We start from the raw sequence: 22,801 nt of genomic DNA on the forward strand, positions 1-22,801 counted from the left end.
TTCCGAGGCAGTATCACTACGGAAGTAGGATTGCCCAACCTTCCTTCCGAGGAGAGGCTGGTGGGTTTGAACCGCCAGCCGTCTGGTTAGCAGGCAAATGTCTTAGCCACTATGCTACCAGAGATATTTATGTACATTTGGATTTGGATATTTGTGATTTTAATCCAGTTTTAAAAATGAATTTGAGAGCCTACATGAGAATGTATCCATGAAAATATCTGTGTAACTAAACCTTCTTCTGTTTGTAAAATAAAAAAGATCAGACTTTGTTTTTTCCTGAACTGTGGTATAATGAAATGATAAAAGACTGAGATTCAGGAAATCAGGTTCCTAATTCTGATATCATCCCAGAAGTTGAGACCATCATGTCGGAAGGCCCTCAGAATATGACTGGGGAAGAGCTGCCTCCTCAAAGTAGAGTAGACCTTAATGATGTGGATGGAGTAAGGTATATTTATTTTCTTTATTTGCTGATGTGACATGACTCCAAATCAGAAGAAGAAGCTTCAACCACCCATTAATAATCAGACCATGAAATGTACAAAGTATAATTTTAGGAAAATTGGAATTGTCAAAAATGAAATAGAATGTACAAAGATTGATATTCTAGGCATTAGTGAGTTGAAATGGACTGGAATTACCATTTTGAATTGGAAAATCATTTGGTCTACTCTACCAGGAATGACAAAATGAAGAGGAATGACATCACATCATCAAAAAAAATGATTTACCATGAAGTACAATGCTGTCAGGATAGGATAATATCCATAGCCTACAAGGAAGACCAGTTAACATGAATATTATTTAAGTTTACACACCAACCACTAATGCCAAAAATGAAGAAATTAAGATTTTTCCCAACTTCTGCAGTCTGAGATTAATCAAACTTGCAATCAAGATGCATTTATAATTACTGGTGATTGGCATGTGAAAGTTGAAAGCAAAGAAGAAGGATGAGTAGTTAGAAGATACAGCCGTGGTGATGAAAACAATGCCAGAGAGTACGTGATAGAATTTCACTATACTAAAAAATTTTCATTGCAAATACCTTTTTTCAACAACATAAATAGTGACTATGTACATAGACCTTGCCAGATGGGATACACAAATATCAAATCAACTACATCCGTGGAAAGAAATGACAGAGAAGTTCATTATCATCAGTCAGAACAAGTCCCAGATGTCATTTGCAGAAACAGACCATCAGTTACACCTGTGCAAGTTCATACAAAGAAAATTGAGTATACAAGAACCAAAGTATGACCTTGAGTATACCCCACTTGAATTTAGAAACCATCTCAAAAAATAGATTTGACTTATTGAACACCAATAACCAAAGACCAGACAAGTTGTAGGATAACATCAAAGACATCATAAATGAAGAAAGCAAAAGGTCATTACAAAGACAGGAAGGAAATAAAAGACCAAAATAGATGTCAAAAGAAACTCTGAAACTAACCAAAGTGAACAGAAGAAATGATGAAGTAAAAGAGCTGAACAGAAGATAGCAAAGGGTAGCTTGAGAAGACAAAGTGTTATAATGAAATGCCAAAGACCTAGAATTAGAAAAACAGAAGAGAAGAACAGGCTCGATAATTCTCAAGCTGAAAGAGCAGAAGGAAAAATTTAAGCATCAGCTTGTAATATTGAAAGATTCTATAGGCAAAATATTGAATGATGCAGGAAGCATCAAAAGTAGATGAAAGGAATCCACAGTCTCTGTGCCAGAAAGAATCAATCAGCATTCAACCATATCAGGAGGTAGCTTATGATCAAGAATCAAAAATATTGAAGAAAGACATTCAAGCTGCACTGAAGGTATTGTTGAAAAACAAAGCTACTGGAATTGATGAGATACTAATTGAGATATTTCAACAAACTGATTAATGCAGGAAGCTCTTCCTTGTCTATACCAAGAAATTTGGAAGACAGCTATCTGGCCAATCAACTTGAAGAAATCCATATTTGTGCCTATTCCAAAGAAAGATGATCCAACAGAATGCAGAAATTATGTAACAGTATCATTAATATCACATGCAAGGAAAGTTTTGCTGAAGATAATTCAAAAACGTTTATAGCAGTACATCAACAAAGTACTGCCAGAAATTCAAGCCAGATTCAGATACATTCAGAGGATATAGAATGAGGGATATTATTGCTGATGTCAAATGGATCTTGGCTGAAAGCAAGATGTTTACCTGTTTTTGTTGTTGTTGTTGTTGTTTGACTATGCAAAGATGTTTGTGTAGATCATAACAAATTATGGATAACATTTTGAAGAATGGAAGTTCCAGTACACTTAATTGTGCTTATGCAGAACCTGTACAGAGGCCAAGAGGCAGTGGTTCAAACAGAGCAAGAGAAAAAATCAGAAAAGGTAAGTGTCAGAGTTGTATCCTTTCACCATAATTATTCAGTCTGTATGCTGAGTAAATAATCCAAGACACTGGGGTATATGAAGAAGAATGTGACAACAGGATCAGAGGAAGACTCATTAACAACCTGCAATATGTAGATGACACAACGTTGCTTGCTGAAAGTACAGAGGACTTGAAGCACTTACTGATGAAGACCAAAGACTACAGCCTTCAGTATGGATTACACCTCAACAATAATCCTCCAAAATGGACCAATAACCAATATCATGATAAATGTAGAAAAAATCTGACATTGTCAACGATGTTATTTTACTTGGAACCACAAACAGCGCTCATGGAAGCCACAGTCAAAAAGCCAAATGATGTATGTTGTTGTTATTGTTATGTGCCATCGAGTCGGCCCCGACTCATAGCAACCCCTCCTTGGGTTTCCGAGGCAGTGTCACTACAGAAGTAGGATTGCCCAACCTTCCTTCCAAGGCATTGGGCAAATCTACTGCAAAAGACCTCTTTAAAATATTAAAAGGCAAAGATATCAGTGTGAAGACTAAAGTGAGCCTGACCCAAACCATGGTCTTTTCAGATGCCTCATATGCATGGGAAAGCTGAACAATGAATAAGGAGGACAGAAGAATTGATGCCTTTCAATCATGGTGTTGGTGAAGAATATTGGATATACCATAGACTGCCAAAAGGAAGAAGAAATCTGTCTTGAAAGGATTACAGCCAGAATGCTTCTTAGAAGTGAGGATGAGGAGACTTTGTCTCACATGCTTTGGGCATGACATCAGGAGGGACCAGTTTCTGGACAATGGTATCATGTTTAATGATGCAGAAGGTCAGTGAAAAAGAGAAAGACCCTCAATGTGGTGGACTGAGACAGTGGCTGCAAGAATGGATTCAACCATAGCATGATTGTGAGGATGACACAAGACCAGGCAGTGTTTCATTCTGTTGTCCATTTGGCCACTACAAGTTGGAACCAACTTGAGTCCACCTAACAACAACAATCCAGCTCCTGCTGTTTGGTAGTGTGATTTGAGCAAGTCATACTCACTATAATGTAAGCTCCATGAAGGCAGGGATTTTTTTTTTTTTTTCACTGTGTTTATTGCTGTATCACAACATATAGAAATGGATGGGCCCAGAGTAAGTGATGAAAAAATGTTTGTTGCATAAATATACTTCTCCAGTCTTGTGGTTTCACATCTACAAAATAATGTTCCTTTCCAAAGTAATAATAATGCCATTACAACTTGAATGAGACAGATTTAAGGCTGAAACTGTTTCTCCATCTTCTACCTGGGTTTTATATTGTTTAGTCCATCAAAGCTCTTTTCATTGAATAAGAAAAGAGTTAGGTTTGTATCAGTAAATATTTCCCATTTTCAATCAGGACTAAAACAGTTTAAAATTAAAAATGTATTATTCACAGTTCACAAAGTTAAATGAGTCTAAAAGTCAATAACCTATCAAGGGACGTTTTTGAAAGTGTAACATTTATTATTTGAAAGCTATTTACATTTAAAACAGCTGTCAGAAGTTTGGAGTACTTGTAAATACACACTTTTTTAAGAAAACTGATAGGAAAAATCCCAATTAAAAAATGCAAATCAATCAAGACTATTTACTTTTTTTTTAATTGTGGCAAATATACATATAACAAAACAGTTGCCATTTTGACATTTTTCATGTTTACAGATTTGTGACAATAATTATGTTCATCATGTTTTGCAGCTATCACCACAGTCTGTTTCCAATTTTTTCCATCAACTCTTAACAGAGGTTCTATCCCCTAAGCAGTGAATCCCTTTTTTCCCATCCCTCTGACCCTTGTTGTTGTTGTTGTTGTTGTTGTTGTGTGCCGTCGAGTCGGCCCCAACTCATAGCGACTCCTCCTTGGGTTTCCGAGGCAGTATCACTACAGAAGTAGGATTGCCCAACCTTCCTTCTGAGGAGTGGCTGGTGGGTTTGAACCGCCAGCCTTCTGGTTAGCAGTCAAGTGCCTTAGGCACTATGCTACCAGAGCTCCCATATATTTGCTTATCATAGATATTTCATGTAAACAGATCATATAGTATTTGTTGTTTCGTGACTGACTTATTTCACTCAGCACAATGTTTTCAAGATTTTTTTTTTTTCTTTCATTGAACACATATACACTGAAAGATGGCTATGGGAAAACTGTGTTAGGAAATGCAAGATAAATAAGGTATTGATAGCCTGTACTCCACCATCATCTGGCCTGCCAGGGCGTACATGAACCCTGAAATTTCTGGCAACAGAGCTTCTTGATAGGAATCAATGTTACACTGGGAAGATTGGAATGGAGACCTTGAGACCTAAGACAACTTCCCTTCCCTGGTTACCATTGCTCAGACCTCCCCACCACAATCCAACTAAAATGTTCTTGGGCCCAATCCCACTCACTGTGTGCTACTTCCCTGTTTCCTCAGGCCTTGCATCCTCACTTCCCTTGTAGCCTTGCTTAATGAAATCCAGACCTATTTCTGAATAATACCTTTGCTTCTCTATCACTCTGTATCTACCTTACTCAGCTTTATTGTTTTTCCATAGCACTTATTACCAGTATGTATGTGTTTGTTCATTGCCTTCCTTGTATATGCACACACTAGAATGTAAGCTCCATGACAACAGGAAATTTGTTATGCATCATTATATCCCAAGCAACTTAAACAATAACCAGACACTTAACAGTTGTTCAGTAAATATTTGTGGCAGGGATGGAGGAAGAAATGAATGAACAAACCCTCTGATCTGAAACGTCATATTGCTGATCCTCTTAACTGTTTCTCTTTCAGTGTCCAGTATCACCTTCCCATTTAAATGTAAAGTCTGCCCTAATGTTTCTATCTGTGATCATGGTTATTTTCAACAAGAGCTTATTGTTCCACTTTGCTTTTGTTGCCTCATCCTGTTTTGGGTAAACACTTGCCCTAATTCTCCTTGCTTCAGTACCTTAAAGGTATAACTATGGGGCTTGCAACTACCTTCAGGTGGTTGAAATGTTACTCTACCCTAGTGACTTCATAAATGAACTATATCTAATGAGGAGACACAGTATAATAAACAAACAAATATCCTCAAACTAACCCAAGCAATATTCAGGGTGGCCATAAATGAAGTCCCTGCCTTCAGTAAAGGTACTAGTTCTACAATGACAAGGCAAGTGGGACAGACAGAGCCCCAAAAATGGAAAGATAGAGTATTCCTGAGCCTTAAGTGGGAAAAGGAGTATATCCCTATGAATGTTGGTGGGAGTGTTAATTGCTATAGTGTTTCTAAAGGGCAATTTAGAAATAGCTACTCAGTGCCTAAGACATCTGACTGCTAACCAGAAGGTTGGTGGTTCAAACCCACTAGCCACTCCATGAAAGCAAGACTGAGCAATCTACTTCTGTAAAAATTTACCACTTCGGAAACCCAATGGGGGTTGCTATGAGTTGGAATCGACTCGATGGCAGTGGGTTTGGTTTGGTTTGGTTTATTAAGATTGTAAAGATTCCTACTCTTTCATTAGTACTTAAGCTTTTAGGAATTTATTTTATGAAAACTTTCCTATAACAAGTGGAAACATACTAAATGTCTATCGATAAGGAAATCATTTAATTATGGTGCTACATAGCCATGCAGTGGAACAGTGTGATCATTAAGAGTGAATGTAAATATGTTTGTGTTACAATTACACGTTATACTAAATGGAATGAGAAAATTGCACGTGATTATGTGCAGTATGATCCCATTATTGAGTGTGTACCACATCCTTTGTTTTAGATACTAGATATAATTGAGCAATACTCACATGTCCCTGTTCTAATGGGAAGACAGACAACAACCAAATAAAGGTTAATGGCAGGTGGAGCTGTCCTATGAAGAAAAGTAAAGTCTGGTAAGGGAATAAAGAGTAATTAATAATGATCAGGAAAGGCCTCTCTGAGACTGTAGCATTGCATCAGGGACATGAATAAAATGAGGTAGAAAGGCAGGAAAAGGCAGAAAGGAAAGACAGGAAGTAAAATGCTCTGAAGCAGTATGCTTGAACTTGTACAAGGAAACACAAGGAAGCCAGTGTGACTTGGAGAGCAATGACCATGGGCCGTGGCCATGAGAGGTAGATGATGACCTCTGAGATATAGCCAGGGGCCAGATTATATGGTATCTTACAGACCATAATAACAATTTTGGATTTTGTTTTAATTTTTATGACAATTATAAGATCTTGAACTAGGGAATGACATACTCAGATTTATAAGATTCACCTTGACTGTTATATAGACATTTTGTGTGTGTGTGTGTACTTCAAGTGCAAATTTACAGAGCAGAATTTGTTTTACATTCAACATTTCACGTACATTTGGTTTCACTCCCCAACAACCATCCCCAACCATGACCCACTCTCCTCCTCTCCCTTCCCAGTAAACTCCCCTGCCCCCCCCCCATTGTGTGCCTCATAGTTATGCACTCTTGTGTGTCCTGCATTTCCTCCGTGTGGGTGCTGCCCCTCTGGTGCCTCATGGTCAGTTGCTCCAAGGGATGTATCTCCATACAGTATATGGGTGTATCAGCCTCAGCTGAGTGGTCTGCATGTACGTTTTATTTACTATTGGGCTGAAACCCAGCCCTTGGGAGTGAGTTTTATTCCAAGACCGAAGTGTATCCCAGAGCCATAGTATTAGGGGTTCCCACCAGACTCCTCCAACCAGTAATTCCGGTCATTATTATGTTTTTTGGGTTTTATTCCACATTTTTCTTCCCACTCTATTGAGAATCTCCTGTTTTGATCCCTTCCCAAGTGATTGGCATTAGTAGCTGGGCACCATCTAGTTCTTCTGGTTTTGAGGTCCATCATGTCCTAGGGCTGATTGTTTCCAAATACCCTTGGTTTTTTGCACTCTTCTTTGCTTCTGACGATAGGAGACCATTAGCTGCATCTGAGATGACCACTCAAAAGCTTTTAAGACCTCAGTCACTACTCACCAATTTAGATTGTAGAACAAGATTTTTTTATGTAGTTTGTTGTGCCAATTGAGTCTGGTGTACCCCAATACTATGGTCCTGAGTCAGTAGATCCATTGGATCTCTTTCCCACAGTGTCTGGCTGTCTGTGAGGGATTGCTCTATGTCTTTCTTCTGTTGTTTCTGTAAGGAAACATTTTTTTTTTGGAGAACAGGAGTAGAAGCACAGAGACTAGAGTGATAGTACTACAGTGGTCTTGGTGAGTAATGATAGTGGCTTGAACTAGGATTGTAGCAGTGGAGAAGAGGAAGCATGATCAGATTGGAGCTGTATTTTAAAAGTAAGAGTTCTTACTTTATAACATGGTGAACGTAATTGATGTTGCTGAATCAGATGCATAAAAATGTTGATGTGGCAATTTTTTTGTTTTTCAAAAATCCCAAACCCACTGCCATCGAGTTGATTCTGACTTATAGTGACCCCTACTGGGTTACCAAGGTGGTAAATCTTTATGAAAGTAGATTGCCCCATCTTACTTCTGCAGAGTAGCTGGTGGGTTTGAACCACCAGTCTTCTGGTTAGCAGTCAAATACCTTAGACACTGTGTCTGAGTTTAACACACACACAAAAAAAATAATGGATGGATTGAAAGTGGGGTGTTAGAAGAATCAAAGATGACTACCAGGTGTTAGGCCTGAGCACCTGGTTGAATAGAGGTACCATTTACTGAGGGAGGAAGAAGTTGAAAGTAGATGGTGGCGGTAGAGGTGAGTAATGAAGGGTTCTGTTTTAATGTTGAAATGTCTATTAGATTTCTAAATGGAGCTAATAGGCAATTAATAACTGGCATGGAAGAGAAAGGTCTGGATTAGAGATATATTTGGAGGCAGGGGACATAGGGCATGGATGGATATAAAGCCATGGATGCAATCACCTAGGAATTAAGTGTAGAAGTGAAAAAGTGTAAGGGCTGAGCCCTGTGGCCTCCCTATTTAAAAGTCTTGAAGAGAAGAAGGGTTCTAGCACAAGAGAATAGGGAAAAGCAACCATTAAGAGGAGGAAAAATGGAAAGTGTAAATCACAGAAACTAGGGGGAAATGTATATATATAAATTAAAAAATGAATAGTCCCCAAATTGTTAGCCATCATCATCTCTCAGGGTAAAATGATAGGGGATGTTTGACTTTTGCTATTGCTATACATTTTTTGAATATTATATAATATACATATAATACCTTTGTAAACAAAAATAGCAAAAAATGTAAAACAGTAAAACAAAAGTTTAAGAAATCTATTAAAGTAATATATGGGAGATACCAGCATTGAGTCTATGTAACATAACCTATTATATCTTTGGACAAGTCACAAAAAGGTTGCAGTCACCAAAACTAAAGAAAAAAAAAAAAAGAAGTGGACCTTTCATGAAGTTTATTTAAGTGTTTTTAGGTACTTGATTCCCAGAAGTTTTGTGAAGTTTGAAAAGTTTGTGTATGTATGTATGTATATTTGTATATAACTGTGTTGTAGTTATATAGGTAGAGCATTTTTTATATGATATTAATAGATAGTAAATGATGCTATACAGAGAGAAAACCAGAAATGCATGTGGACTGTGTATGTGTGTGTGTATATATATGTGTGTGTGTGTGTGTGTGTGTGTGTGTGTCCCAGCTTGTCCAGGTATTACAAAGTCTAAAAGTTTATCTCACCTTTTGATACTATTGGTATATATTATCAAATGTTTTAGAATATCATTTCTATTCTATGAACATAATGCTAGTTAGTGCATTTCAAAGAGGCTGAAGGAAGTTGCTCTGAACTTAGTTTATCAGGAAAATGATCAGCTAATGTAATTCACAATGCAGAAGGAGAATCCCCAGAACTGCCAGTCAGAAGCCACACAGCTAAGTCAGAAGGCCATTATATAGCTGTGTAGTGTTAGAAAGTAGAGTACTTGTGTTGTAGCTCCTAGACAGTCTGTATGCCATCTAAAATGAGATGTCTGTTTCTCTAAAAGGGGTGGTGCCAAAAGTGTGGTATTTTTCATGCGTAGTTTCAACTACCTCTTGTCACATTCCTTAGGTCTGTTCTCATACATTTAGAGAATTTCATATTAAGAGAAATGTAATTATCTTTCCAAGTAACAGTTCAGTGCCAAAACCAGTTGTTCATTGAATCAGCAGTAGCAGTAATAAAGTGATTGTGTGTTAGTTCATTGAGGTGTGAGGAGTCTCTGAAAGTCTGTCACTGGTATACCTTCCACTGGTCCCTCTTTTGACTAAAGCACATTTGGAAAAAAGATTTAATTAAGTAGAATATTTTCTTAGATCACTGTCCTTTTGATTGAACTTTTAATTATATGCATAATTAACTCGTATATTTGCAAAATCAATCACTGTTCAGGGAAAAACTGTCTAGCTAAAGCTTAAAGCTACTTTTACTCTCTCCTCTCAGAGTCAGGTCACAAGAAGTTAAAAAGCACCATACAGAGAAGCACAGAAACAGGAATGGCAGCTGAAATGAGGAAGATGGTACGGCAACCAAGCCGCGAGTCCACTGATGGCAGCATCAACAGCTACAGCTCCGAGGGAAAGTAAGCAATCTCAGCACACCTTACAATGCACTGTTGAGTGATTGGTAAAGTAACAAAGCTACAAAGGATTATTGTGCAGGGATTTAAAAAAAAAAAAAAAATAGAAGTCCAGCCATCTATTTATTGATAAGTACTTCTTATAAGTACATGTAGGTACATCTCCACATCTGATCACTCATACATTTCAAAGGGATGAAGAAATGTTGAATTAACATGAATAATTAATTTCTGTCCTCTAGAAAAGGAGCTCCAGTAGCATCCTTCCTTTGTGATGTTGTGTTGTTGTTATGTGCCGTCAAGTCGGACCCGACTTATAGCGACCCCTCCTTGTGTTTCCGAGGCAGTATCACTACGGAAGTAGATTACCCCATCTTCCTTCCGAAGAGTGGCTGGTGGGTTTGAACCGCCAACCTTCTGGTTAGCAGTCAAGTGCCTTAGGCACTACCACCTTAGAAACCCAAGGAGGGGTCACTTGAGTCAAAGCCAACTCCAAGGCACATAACAACAAAAACAGGAAAAAAAAAAAAAAAAACACCTCAGAATAGTCCTCTACTAGACATTTAGTGTAGAAATGTCACATTTACTGAATTATTTGATACGGAAAACTCATAGTCTGACCCAGTCACCAAAATCTGAATGAAAATTTGTTGTTGTTGTTGTTGTTGTTGTTATGTGCCGTCGAGTCAAACCCGACTCATAGCGACCCCTCTTTGGGTTTCTGAGGCAGTATCACTACGGAAGTAGGATTGCCCAACCTTCCAATGAAAATTTAGAAGTGAAGAAATTATTTCCAATTTTCCTACCATTCTGTTCTTCAAACAATTTGGGCTCAAAGTTCTTGCTAGTCTAACACTTTCATAATAGCAACTTAAATTTTTTTCTTTTTAAAACATCACTGACTCATTTTTACCTTGTTGTTGTTGTTGTTATGTGCCCTCGAGTCGGACCCGACTCATAGTGACCCCTCCTTGGGTTTCCGAGGCAGTATCACCACGGAAGTAGATTGCGCCATCTTCCTTCTGAGGAGTGGCTGGTGGTTTGAACCGCCAGCCTCCTGGTTAGCAGTCAAGTGCCTTAGGCACTACACTACCAGAGCTCCTCATTAAGGAAAAAAATAAAAGAATCTGTCTTCCTCATTATATTTTTCTCTGATTAAAGAGTTTTCGTTAATTATGAGAATAAATAACTAGATTTTTGTTTCTGTTTACTTTGTTTGCTTTTTATAATTCACATAAATCCTACCAGAAAAAACACCCTTCATTCCCCTATGCTTGACAATATTTCTGATAAAACTGGACTTTTACTGAAGTAGTAAATTTTACAAATAAGTAATTTTTACCCTGCAGTTGGTAACATGGGGACATGGTACATAATTACTCATTTATTACCATTCAGATCACTCATCTGATTGTAATGATTTCTTTTCCTATTCACCTCATTTCTTTTACTGACATTTTCCTTATTTTGTTCAGAAAATGAAATAATACCGTGCCAAGTTAATATTTGAGACTCTTTCCCATTCCTGAAACTAGTGAATCCCTGTTTATTTGACCAAATGATTGGTATGCATGCTGCCAGCAATTATAGCTAAGAACAAAGATCAGTACCGCGAAAGTGATGGAGCTAAACTTGCTGACAAAATACCGGTATTTGATGAAGTACTATAAAATGACATTCAAACAAAAGACTGGAAGCATTTTCTGTTACAAAAGAAAAAAGTCAAAGTTTACCATGACCATGGATAAGCCATTTAACCTCTCATAGATTAACTGCAGCAGTATCTAGATGGGATAATAATATTTGCTCTAATTCCATGCTTTTGATTAAACAATATATGTGAAAGCCCAGTGAAAGAAATAAATCCTTATAGAAATCTGCTCATAGAAAAAGTACTCAGTGAGTGGTAACTAAGTAACAAGCACAGTTTTTGTTACCCAGGATATACCTATCAGCAAGGAGCAGAGTAAGTGATCTGGGGGGCTTATATCCCAGGTATTTCAGGCAGTCCTATTGTAGTGAAATAGACATATTATAGCCCGTTCATTTCCATGTGGACTACATAAAAAATCAAGAATTATTAATCACATTTTTTTAAATTTAGCATTAGTGTTACTTAGTGTTCATGACCAATTATCTATGTAAAGTGTATGATATAAAAATCTTCATATATTTTGCATCAACATTACATTTACATAGTGATTTGAACTTATAAGGGTATAGAAGACTGAGTATATTAATAACTGTAACTGTAGCCTCCTGAATATAACATCAGGTCTTATAATAAGATTTTGGACCTTTTCCCAATCAGTACTAAGCCTCATATGTCTGGTTCAGTGACAGTATAAAGAACCAATGAGGGAACAGATGATCTAAAAAAGTGTTTGTATTTCATGATAAGAATTAGAAGGCAAATAGAAACTAATCAAAAAAATTCTAGGAGATCTAATGTGTTTTTGGTTTTGGTTTTTCTTTTGTCTTTTTGCTAATAGCTTAATATTTCCTGGAGTGCGACTAGGAGCTGACAGTCAATTCAGTGATTTTCTTGATGGACTGGGACCAGCCCAACTTGTTGGCAGACAAACTCTAGCCACCCCTGCTATGGGTAAGCTTTTTTTTTTTTTTTTTTTTTTCTGTAGGGGAACTGATGTTTCATAATTGACGAGGTTATACCAGAACAGTGAGAAGGAAAATTTTAGCTAGAGTTTTGCCATTTGCAAGTGATTGTTCAAATTTCTAATGCATTTTTCTAATTTGGAGCATTATGAAAAATGAAAAGAAGTCATACATGAATCTGGGTGTTCAAAAATGCTGTCAAGACAAAAAGTCTGGAATAGACCCAAATTTAAGGGTGGCATTTCACAGCATGTATATTAAAAAAAAGAAAAATATCTGACCCCCTACATAAGAACAGAAACAAAAATCAGTTTCATTTTATTGTAGACCTAAATGTGAAAGAAAAAAAATAATAAATTTTCCTCAAGGTAATGTAGGAGACTATCTTTATAAATGCAGAGTAAACAAAGATTTCTTAAACAAGACCCAAAAGGCACCATAAAGAGAAAGATTGATATATTCAAGGTATCAATCATGTTTCAATGATTACATTGAAAGTTTTAGAACTCTTCATCAAAAGAAATCATTGAAAGAGTGAAAATGCAAACCTCATATTAGATTTTATACAAAAATAAAAGATTAATATATAAAAATCTGTTGCATTTCTATGTACCAGCAGTATATAACTAGAAATATAATTAGAGAAGATGTTGTTGTTGTTGTCGTTTGCCGTCGAGTCGGCCCCGACTCATAGCGACCCCTCCTTGGGTTTCCGAGGCAGTATCACTACAGAAGTAGGATTGCCCAACCTTCCTTCCGAGGAGTGGCTGGTGGGTTTGAGCCGCCAGCCTTAAGATAGCCTTTAGAAAATAATATGAATTATCTAGGGAAAAAAAACAGCCCAATAGAAAAAGGAGCAAAATTATGAAAATATATTTTACAGAAGAGAACAAATAAAAAGTTAATTGTTGTTGTTGTTATGTGCCATCGAGTCGAACCCGACTCATAGCGACCCCTCCTTGGGTTTCCGAGGCAGTATCACTACGGAAGTAGATTGCCCCATCTTCCTTCCGAGGAGTGGCTGGTGGGTTTGAACCACCAGCCTTCTGGTTAGCAGTCAAGTGCCTTAGCCACTATGCTACCAGAGCTCCTAAAAAGTTAATAGAATTATTAAAAAGTACTAAACTCTATTCATTAATGCTCAGAGAAATGTAAACCACAATCACAATGAAATGACTTTCTTGGTAAAAAGTAAAAGTCCAACAGCACAGAGTGCTGGGAGTCATGTGAAACCATGGTATATTTCATATACTGCTGGTAGGTTTAGAAAATGGTACTATCACTTCTGAAAAACAGTCTGTCATTATCTCCTAAAGTTGGACAGTCACATGCCCAATAGTCTAGCAATTACATTTCTAAAATACACATTCAAGAGAAACTTTGCACTTTCAAAACAGGAAACAAGTATAATATTCACAGTATTTTAACAAAAAGCTTGACACAACCCAAATGTCCATTAACAAGAGAATGGATACAAATATTGCAATATGTTCATACAAACCAAACTCACTGCCAGTGGAGTCGGATCCGATTCATAGTGACCCCTCCTTGGGTTTCCAAAGCTGTTTCATTACAGAAGTAGATTGCCCAGTCTGCCTTCCAAAGAGTGGCTGGTGGGTTTGAACCTCCAGCCTTTTGGTTAGCAGTCAAATGCCTTAGACACTATGCTACCAGAGCTCCTATGTTCATATAAGTGATTATCAAAATAACAATAAAAATGAACAATCTTCCACAATAATATACATGCTATTGTGGTAAAGAAACTAGGAACAGATATATTCTCTAATGGTTCCATTATTCAGATCCCAAACCCGATGCTATCAAGTGGATTCTAACTCATAGGGACCCTATAGGATAGAGTAGAACTACCCCATAGGATTTCCAAAGTTGTAACCTCTACAGAAGCAGATTGCCTCATCTTTCTTCTGAGGAGCAGCCAGTGGGTTCAAACCAATGAGCTTCTGGTTAGCAGCCAAGCATATGTCCACACAACATAATATTATATAGAAATTAAAAAGAGTGAACTAGATCTCTCTACACTAGCTTGCATGTATTTCTGACAAAATGATGAGCAAAGAGAGCAAATTACAAAATGATACAATTTATGTGCATAATTTTAAAAATTTAGGTGAGATGGACAAATTATAAAAATGTTAAGTGACCGAAAATGATTCAAGTAAAAACAAAAGGTAAAGAAAGTATAACCTGAATGAATGAATGAATGAAAGTATAACCATTATTAACGGTCTGCACAAAAATAGAAGGGAGAAGAAATAGGCCCAGATAATTGTACAGGTAAATTCTAACAAATAGGAACAGAAGATACATGAAAATTTGAATCCTAACATTTCCAAGAAATAAAAATGAGGGAACTCTCTCAAAATAATTTTCATTGCTAATATAATTTTATATCAAACTCTGCATGGACTAGATAAGAAATGAAACATATCAATCTTGATTATGAATATAAGTGCAGTAATAATAATCAAATAAACATAACAATGTCAATAAAATCTGGATTAACTTGGGCTCATCCCAGGAATGCAAGATTAGTTCCGCATTAGGTAATCAATTAATCTAATTACACCACATTAATATCTCAGATGCAGCAAAAAAACATTTTATAAACGTCAATATCCATTCATGACCATAAAAAAAAAGTCTTAAGATATTGAAGTCAAGATATACAAAGCACTTATCAATAAGAAAAAAGATAAGTACCTTAATAAAAATGAATAAAGGGTAAGAAAAGTCATAAGAGAAGGAGTAGAGATTGAAAATATTTAGGAATATGTTCAGTCTCCCTAATAAAGAAATATAAATTATAATAATAGAACTTTTTAACCATCAGAATGACAAAAATTAGAAGTATTTTTAAATAGTGAATTGTGGAAAATGCACAAACTTAGGTACTTCTGATGATGAGCACACTGACAGAACCTTTCTAAAGGATAGTTTGGTAACATATATGAAAATTTAAAATAAGCATTAAATCCAATAATTAAAAATCTTGGAATTTATGCTACAGAAGTTATTAAGTAGGAAAGCATTCTTTATGAAACTTTCATCATAAAGTTGTAAATAGGGGACTGGCTAAAAAGTAATGACATATCCATTTATAGTCTATAAAATGATGATGTATGGTCATAATTAGATAGATGGAGGGAGGGAGATTTTTTTTAAAAGAATCATTTTATGGGATTGTTAGAATGACCAAAGTATTAATAGTGGTTATCTCTAGATAATGGAAATACAGAAGACAGGCCTGCAAATCTGTTTCTGAAATGTCACAGTCTTGAAAATCCTATGGAGCAGTTCTACTCTGCACACATGGCATTGCCATGAGTTGGAACCAACTTGATGGCAACTAACAACAACAACGAATTTTACTAGATGACATAATATTAAGATTTTTTTTTTTACACCAATTATAATCCCAACAATGAAGAGCTCTCCCCCCACCTCCTCCCTGTGACTATCCCTTCCCTGTGCCCCTCTTGCCTATGCATTCCTGTCTGTGTAGCTTCCCCCCATGCAAATGCTGCCCTTCTGATCTCTCACGGTTGACTGTTCTAACGGGTGCATCTCTCGGATAGATATTCAACTTGTAGGTGCTTCTGTTGTTCGGCTGAGAGCTAATCCACAGAAGTGAGTTCAATTCCAGGCCCGAAGGATAACCCAGGGCCATACTCTCAGGAGTTTCACCAGTCTCTCTACCCGACCCCTAATTCTATTCTTTTTTGTGTTTTTGAATTTTGTTCCACATTTTTCCTCTACTCTATCCAGGATCTCCAATTCTGATCCCTTTCTGAATAGTTGGCATTGGTAGTCAGGCACCATCTAGTTCTTCTAGTCTTAGAGTCATGAAGACTGAGGTTCCCCTGGTCCATTAGTCCCTTGGACTACTCGTTTCCATATGTCTTTGATTTTCTTCACTCTTCTTTGCTCTGGACAAGGAGAGACCAATAGTTGCATCTTAGATGGTCATTCAAAAGCTTTTAAGATCTCAGTTGCTATTCACCAAAGTAAGATGTAAAACAGTAATTTTATGTACTTTGTTGTGCCAGTTGAGCTTGATGACCATCTAAGACCATGGTCCTGAGCCCACAGGCCCAGCGAGTGATTCACTCCATCAAGGTGCTTGCTTGTGGCAAAAAAGTTACCCCAATTTTGTCCCCTGTTAGTTCTATAATGAATATGGATATTTTTGTAGCATAAATACACATGTAGGAATGTTATTAGCCAGATCTATATGGTCATGGGTATATTCCCATCCACCTACTCACACCAATATTAAAAAATCTTACCAGAGTACAAAGATCAACTAAACACTTCAGTGTTAAGTGATTTTTAAATCTAATTCTCAAGTCTCAGAGGATGTTTTGTTGTTAGGTGCCATCAAGTCAGCTCCGACTCATAGTGACCCTATGTACAACAGAACAAAACACTGCCCAGTCCTATGCCAGCCTCACAATCCATGCTATACCTGAGCCCATCATTGCCGCCACTGTATCAATAGATCTTGTTGAGGGTCTTCCCCTTTTTTGCTGACCCTCCACTTTATCAAGCATAATATCCTTCTCCAGGGAATGGTCCCTTCTAGCAACATGACTGAAGTAGGTGTGACGAAGTCTGGCCATTCTCGCCTCCAAGGAGCATTCTGGCTTCACTGCTTCGAGGACAGATCTGTTCAGTGTTCTGGCAGCCCATAGTACTTTCAGTTTTCTTCACCAACACCACAACTCAAAAGCGTCAACTCTTCTTCTGTGTTCCTTATTCATTGTCCAGCTTTCACATGCACTTGAGGTGATTGAAAACACCTTGGCTTGGGTCAAAAAAAAAACCTCACTGCCCTCGAGTCCTCCACTCATAGTGACCCCTCCTTGGGTTTCCAAGGTGATATCTCTATGGAAGTAGATTGCCCAGTCTCCCTTCCAAGGAGTGGCTGGTGGGTTTGAACCGCCAGCCTTCTGGTTAGCAGTTAGATGCCTTTGGCACTACACCACCAAAACTTCCATGGCTTGGATTAGGCACACCTTAGTCTTCAAAGAGACATCTTTGCTCTTCAGCAGTTTAAAGAGGTCTTTTGCAGCAGATTTGCCTGTGTAATATAATGTCTAATTTCTTGACTGCTACTTCTTCCATTGGTGTTGATTGTGGAACCAAGTAATATGAAATGAAGATAGTACCAGAAAAATGAAGATAAACACTTCAAAACCTGATTTGGAGATAGGAAAAGAAAGGTAGGATTAGGGGCTCTAATGGTCGTTTTTGTTGTTGTTGTTGTTGTTGTTGCTTTTAATCAAAATCATAAAGATCATAATTTGGTGTCTCTTATGAACTTCTGATTTTTTTTTTTAACTGCATATGACTACAAAGAAATTGAAAAGTTGAAATTGTTTTGCTTCCCCTTCACTTGCAGGTGATATACAAATTGGAATGGAGGATAAAAAGGGCCAATTAGAAGTTGAGGTTATTAGAGCACGGAGCCTCACACAAAAACCTGGTTCAAAATCTACACCTGGTAAGGAACAGTGTTACTGAGCTTGGACAAGGGAATATTAAATAAGCAAAAAACTCAAATCATTTGCTGCATTTGAGTTTATATTAATAGCCTCCATTTTGCATCATCTGATTGATTATACTGGCAGCTTTTATCTGTTGCTTGTTTTTGTAAAAGTAGGTCCCAGTTTTCCTTACACAGATACTCTGTCGGAAGGTTTTAGAAGGAATATAGTCACAGTAAGGTAAGTTTAGTTAAGATTGTTTCTAGCTCACATCAGTTATTTTATTTCTGCACATTTATAAATGTAAAAGAAAAAAATAATAGTTTAGTTCTAATTGTAAGAAGGAAAGACTGAACCTTACCATAAAAACATGCATTGTAATGCCAGCTGTAACCCAAATAAATCAGAGTCTTCGGGTAACCCTGTACCATTTACTTGAAAATGAGATTAGTGGTAACATGGGTTTCAAGAAAGAGAATGTATGTAGTAGAGGGAATTTAAGATGATTTAAATAGTCAAAGGGCAATCTTGGAATAATCACCTCTAGTTCTCTACTAAGGCATTCTCTAATAAAGATTAATTTAACTTAAAGATTAACTTCTTACATGTTAATATACCTTTTTCAGCGCCATATGTCAAAGTATATCTTTTGGAAAATGGAGCCTGCATAGCCAAGAAGAAGACAAGAATTGCACGGAAAACCCTTGACCCTTTGTATCAGCAGTCCCTGGTTTTTGACGAAAGTCCACAGGGTAAAGTCCTTCAGGTTAGTAATAGCTTTTTTTTTCCCCCTCTATATAATGGCTAGGAAGGAGCCTTGAAGGCACTGTGGTTAAGCACACTGCTGCTAACTGAAAAACCAACCACTCCACAAAGAGAAAGATGTGACAGTTGGCTTCCGTAAAGATTTACAGCCTTGGAAACCCTATGGGGCAGTTCTATACTCTGTTCTAGAGGGTGGCTGAGTCAGAATTGACTTGAAAGCAATGAAACTGGTTTTAGGTAGCATTAAAAATAGCGGGAGGATCTCATGGAAAACCGAAGTTCTGTTTTGCCTCTCACTTCTTCCTTCTCTCCATTCTCTTCTACCTTTGCCCTTTCTCCCCTGCTCTCCCTTCTTCTGTCTAGAGAAGGGGAGAGAGTGAGACAGATGATGCTAATAATGTTCACTGAGCATTACTGAGGCCCAGCTTTGGGACGGAAAGAGAAAGGGAGAGGAAGAGAGAACTGCAGCACATGCTGAGTGGATGCCAGACATGCTGTTAGGTGCTTATATGCATTAGTCCTTTTAAACTTGTAACCAGCATATGCAATAAATACCATTATTCCCATTTTAAAGATTATGTCTAAAGATGACAGAGTAGGTAACTTGGCAGAGTTGCCCAGTAAATTGAAAAATCAGGCTTCACCACCCCTGCTTTTGTAAAGCACGTAAGTAGGTTCATTTGAGAACATTTACCCACCAGCCACTCCTCAGAAGGAAAGTTGGGCAATCTACTTCCGTAGTAATACCACCTCAGAAACCCAAGGAGGGGTCATTATGAGTCGGGTCCAACTCAATGGCACGTTAACAACAACAACAACACAGATGAGTAAAAGATTGGAAAAGAGATCAAATCTAAGAATAGAGTAAGTGCAATGGGAAGCTTGTCTAATACCAACAGGTGTTGACCCAGATGGTGGTCATTGTTGGTGAGTTCACTGACTTATCCACTAAATGAATAAAAATTGTTCTGGAAAGTCTTCAAAAGTTTTGAAGCTTCCCTTCAAAAGTTAGCAGCTCAAGATTATTTTTGTACTTACCGCTTCATGGACAAGTCCATAATATAAATGAAATGAAAGGAATTATTTTTTCTTTGTACAAACTGTATGATACAAACACTCCATTATACACTGCCTTGGATTATTTGTTTGTTTTGCTCTCCTGAGTTATACAAATTTTAATTTTTGTATCTCTGATTTAATACATTACTTATTAGATAGTAGGTACTCAAGAAATCCATTGAATTTATATATAATAAACTTACACATGTATTTCTTCAACATTGCATCATGTACATTCCATTGAATCTAAAAATTACTGTGAAATATTTTTTTAGGTTTAGAAGTGTTAGCATTTAATTTAGATGCATTAATATTTCTTCTTATCCATGCCTCCTCAGGACTAGTTACATTCATTTCCTCCTCCTTCATTGACTAGAGTTCCCAGAACAGTTGCTATGAACCCTTCACATGTGAAAAAGTTTGAGTTACATTGTATTTCTCTGTCTCTACAGGTCATTGTCTGGGGAGACTATGGCAGAATGGACCATAAATGCTTTATGGGCGTTGCTCAAATCTTGTTAGAAGAACTTGACCTGTCTAGTATGGTAATTGGATGGTACAAGTTGTTCCCACCTTCATCACTGGTGGATCCCACACTCACACCCCTAACCCGCCGAGCTTCCCAATCATCTCTGGAAAGTTCAACTGGGCCACCCTGCATTCGATCATAATGAACTCGTAACAGTCATCCCAGTAAAACTTTACCTTTCAGGATAATAATCTGAACCAGATATTTCATGATCAAAAGCATTGTTGGAGACAGACAATCAACTTGTGTTTTGCCTGTAGTAGTTGTTCAATACTATGTCCCAATTGTTCTTTAAAACCTGGCTTCACATGACAGAACAAGGCAATCAAATTACAGTAAAAATTGACGTGCTAGTGAGAGTCACTGATGCTTCTAACAAATAGAAAACAGAGGAAACTTCAAACTCACACACACACCAAATTGAACAAACTGGAAACTCTCACGCTGTGAAAAGTTGTATTTTACACATTTTTACACAGATCACAAGCAGTGTTATTTCCCTGGTGTTTGTGAAGCTTTGTTCTTTTGTGTTGTGTTTTGTTTTTTAATTTGTGTGTTGATTGTTACATATTTTGGGTTTGTTTTGTTTCCACTGTATGTGTTATTTCCACTATTTTTTGGCTATGTTCTGATAGGCTTCATGATGCTAACAGAGACCCTTCCTTTCTTTTTCCAAAAGCACCAAAAAAAGGGCTGAAGCAGTCTCTGTAGCATCCCCCAAAAGTGCTCAACAGCTAAACAAGGTGAGGCCAATGAAGGATTTCACTGGTTTTCATTTCATAATTCTTTAAAGTCTTATGTGTGGAAACCCAAGAAACTGAAAGTTATCTTCCAAATTAAATAACCACAGAATCATTTCCTTTTAAAATGAAGAGCATATCTGTTTGCTTTCAACAAAATTATGTTTTGCATTATTTTGCATGGAAGACTTTTAAAGAAATAGATCTGCAACTAACGCTGGGGACTAAAACTAACTGCGTAATTGTACTTTGGAAACACTCCTTGTGATGCCTTTTCCTTCCTGATAGCCAAAAAGAATAATAATAATAATATTGCTCATGTGTATAAACCATACTTTTGACTTCCCAAAATGGTGACTAGGAATGGATTTGAGCCTTAGACACTTTCAGCTATGCCCAGGCTTCTCAGCCATGTCTCTGTGTAGACACATCCGTCTGCCCTGGAAAGAGCATGGTATGAGCTGTTCAATATTCCACTGGAGATTCCAGTTGAAATATTCTGCACTCAACTAATGTTTTTATCAAATTTTAGTTTACATTTCTTTGAGATTGATGCAAGCACAAAGCTTGATTTTTTAATGCGAAGTATCTTACTTTGGGGGAGGGGGGATTAAACTAAGTCAAATTTCAATTTGCATTTTGTTCTTTTGAGTTTTTCTTGGCCTTGAATTTCCCTTCTGACATTCTGTACATGTGCTACAAACTGCAGACTCTGCGGGTGCATCGATCTGTTCTCTCTCGTTTTATGAGTCATTGAATTTTTGTGATTACACAAATAGAGCAGCATGACTTGAAACTGTTCAAAGCTGCATGCACGTTTTGTAAAAAAAATAAAAAGAAAAAAGAAAGAAACAAAAGGTTATTTAATAATATATGTTAGTTCCACATAGGCCAGCTTGTATGTTGCATGTAGTTGTACAGTTTGCTCGTTAATTATTATACTGAAATAACCAAGAAATCTAAGCCATCCATTTTTGTTATAGACATTTTACAGGTTTTAGCCAGACTCAGTCTGTGAGTCTGATGTGAAATGTCTATAGATGGACTTTATTTTTTACCCTCTGGAAAACGTGATGTAGTATGGACCAAATTCCTTCTAATAAATATTTTGGTGTAGATTCCTACCGTGGGGCTGTAACACATGTAGACACTGTGTACACACTAGGTTTTAATCCATAGACATACTGCCTGCACCAAGTGAATTATTTATTATTATTTATACATGCCAGACCTACCTGCCCATCATTCCACAGGGCACAGATTGACCACTGCTCACCATGCTGAGCAGGAAGAACTGAAGCATTGGTGCACTTCTACTAGATTCCGTTCTGTCTTAGTGGCCAACAATCAACTAATTTTAATTGGGTAGTAACTTTCTATTTTGACCACTTGTCTTAACACTCCCCTGTGCTTTTAAATGAACTTCCAACTCATGTTATGTAAACATGTTTAATAAAATTTACTTTTCATGTCAGTCGGTAGCCATCCGTGTTCTATGTTTTGCCAGATTTCCATTGTGGGTTCTATGGTACAAAATGGGAGCCAGATCATGGGAAGGGTGACTGGGATTTGTTGTTTGTGGTGGGCATTTGACTTGACTTGTCACTGCACTATATATGTCTTAATCTCCAGCCCAAAG

The 22,801-nt window shown here is 37.2% G+C and overlaps 1 protein-coding gene across 1 annotated transcript in view; it reads left to right on the forward strand.

Annotated features, from left to right (window-relative positions):
- Nucleotides 1-20,564, forward strand: part of RIMS1 (regulating synaptic membrane exocytosis 1) — a 685,283-nt gene extending 664,719 nt beyond the window's left edge. Inside the window, exons 30-34 of the mRNA XM_007945190.1 lie at nucleotides 9,811-9,949; nucleotides 12,439-12,551; nucleotides 17,985-18,086; nucleotides 18,696-18,835; nucleotides 20,346-20,564. Of these exons, the coding sequence (XP_007943381.1) occupies nucleotides 9,811-9,949; nucleotides 12,439-12,551; nucleotides 17,985-18,086; nucleotides 18,696-18,835; nucleotides 20,346-20,564 (713 nt within the window). The remainder of the gene's footprint in view (nucleotides 1-9,810; nucleotides 9,950-12,438; nucleotides 12,552-17,984; nucleotides 18,087-18,695; nucleotides 18,836-20,345) is intronic.
- Nucleotides 20,565-22,801: the final 2,237 nt, after the last annotated feature.

Source organism: Orycteropus afer, unplaced genomic scaffold (assembly GCF_000298275.1).
Source record: "Orycteropus afer afer isolate SDZICR_OR568_19922 unplaced genomic scaffold, OryAfe1.0 scaffold00133, whole genome shotgun sequence".
NCBI lineage: Eukaryota > Metazoa > Chordata > Mammalia > Tubulidentata > Orycteropodidae > Orycteropus > Orycteropus afer.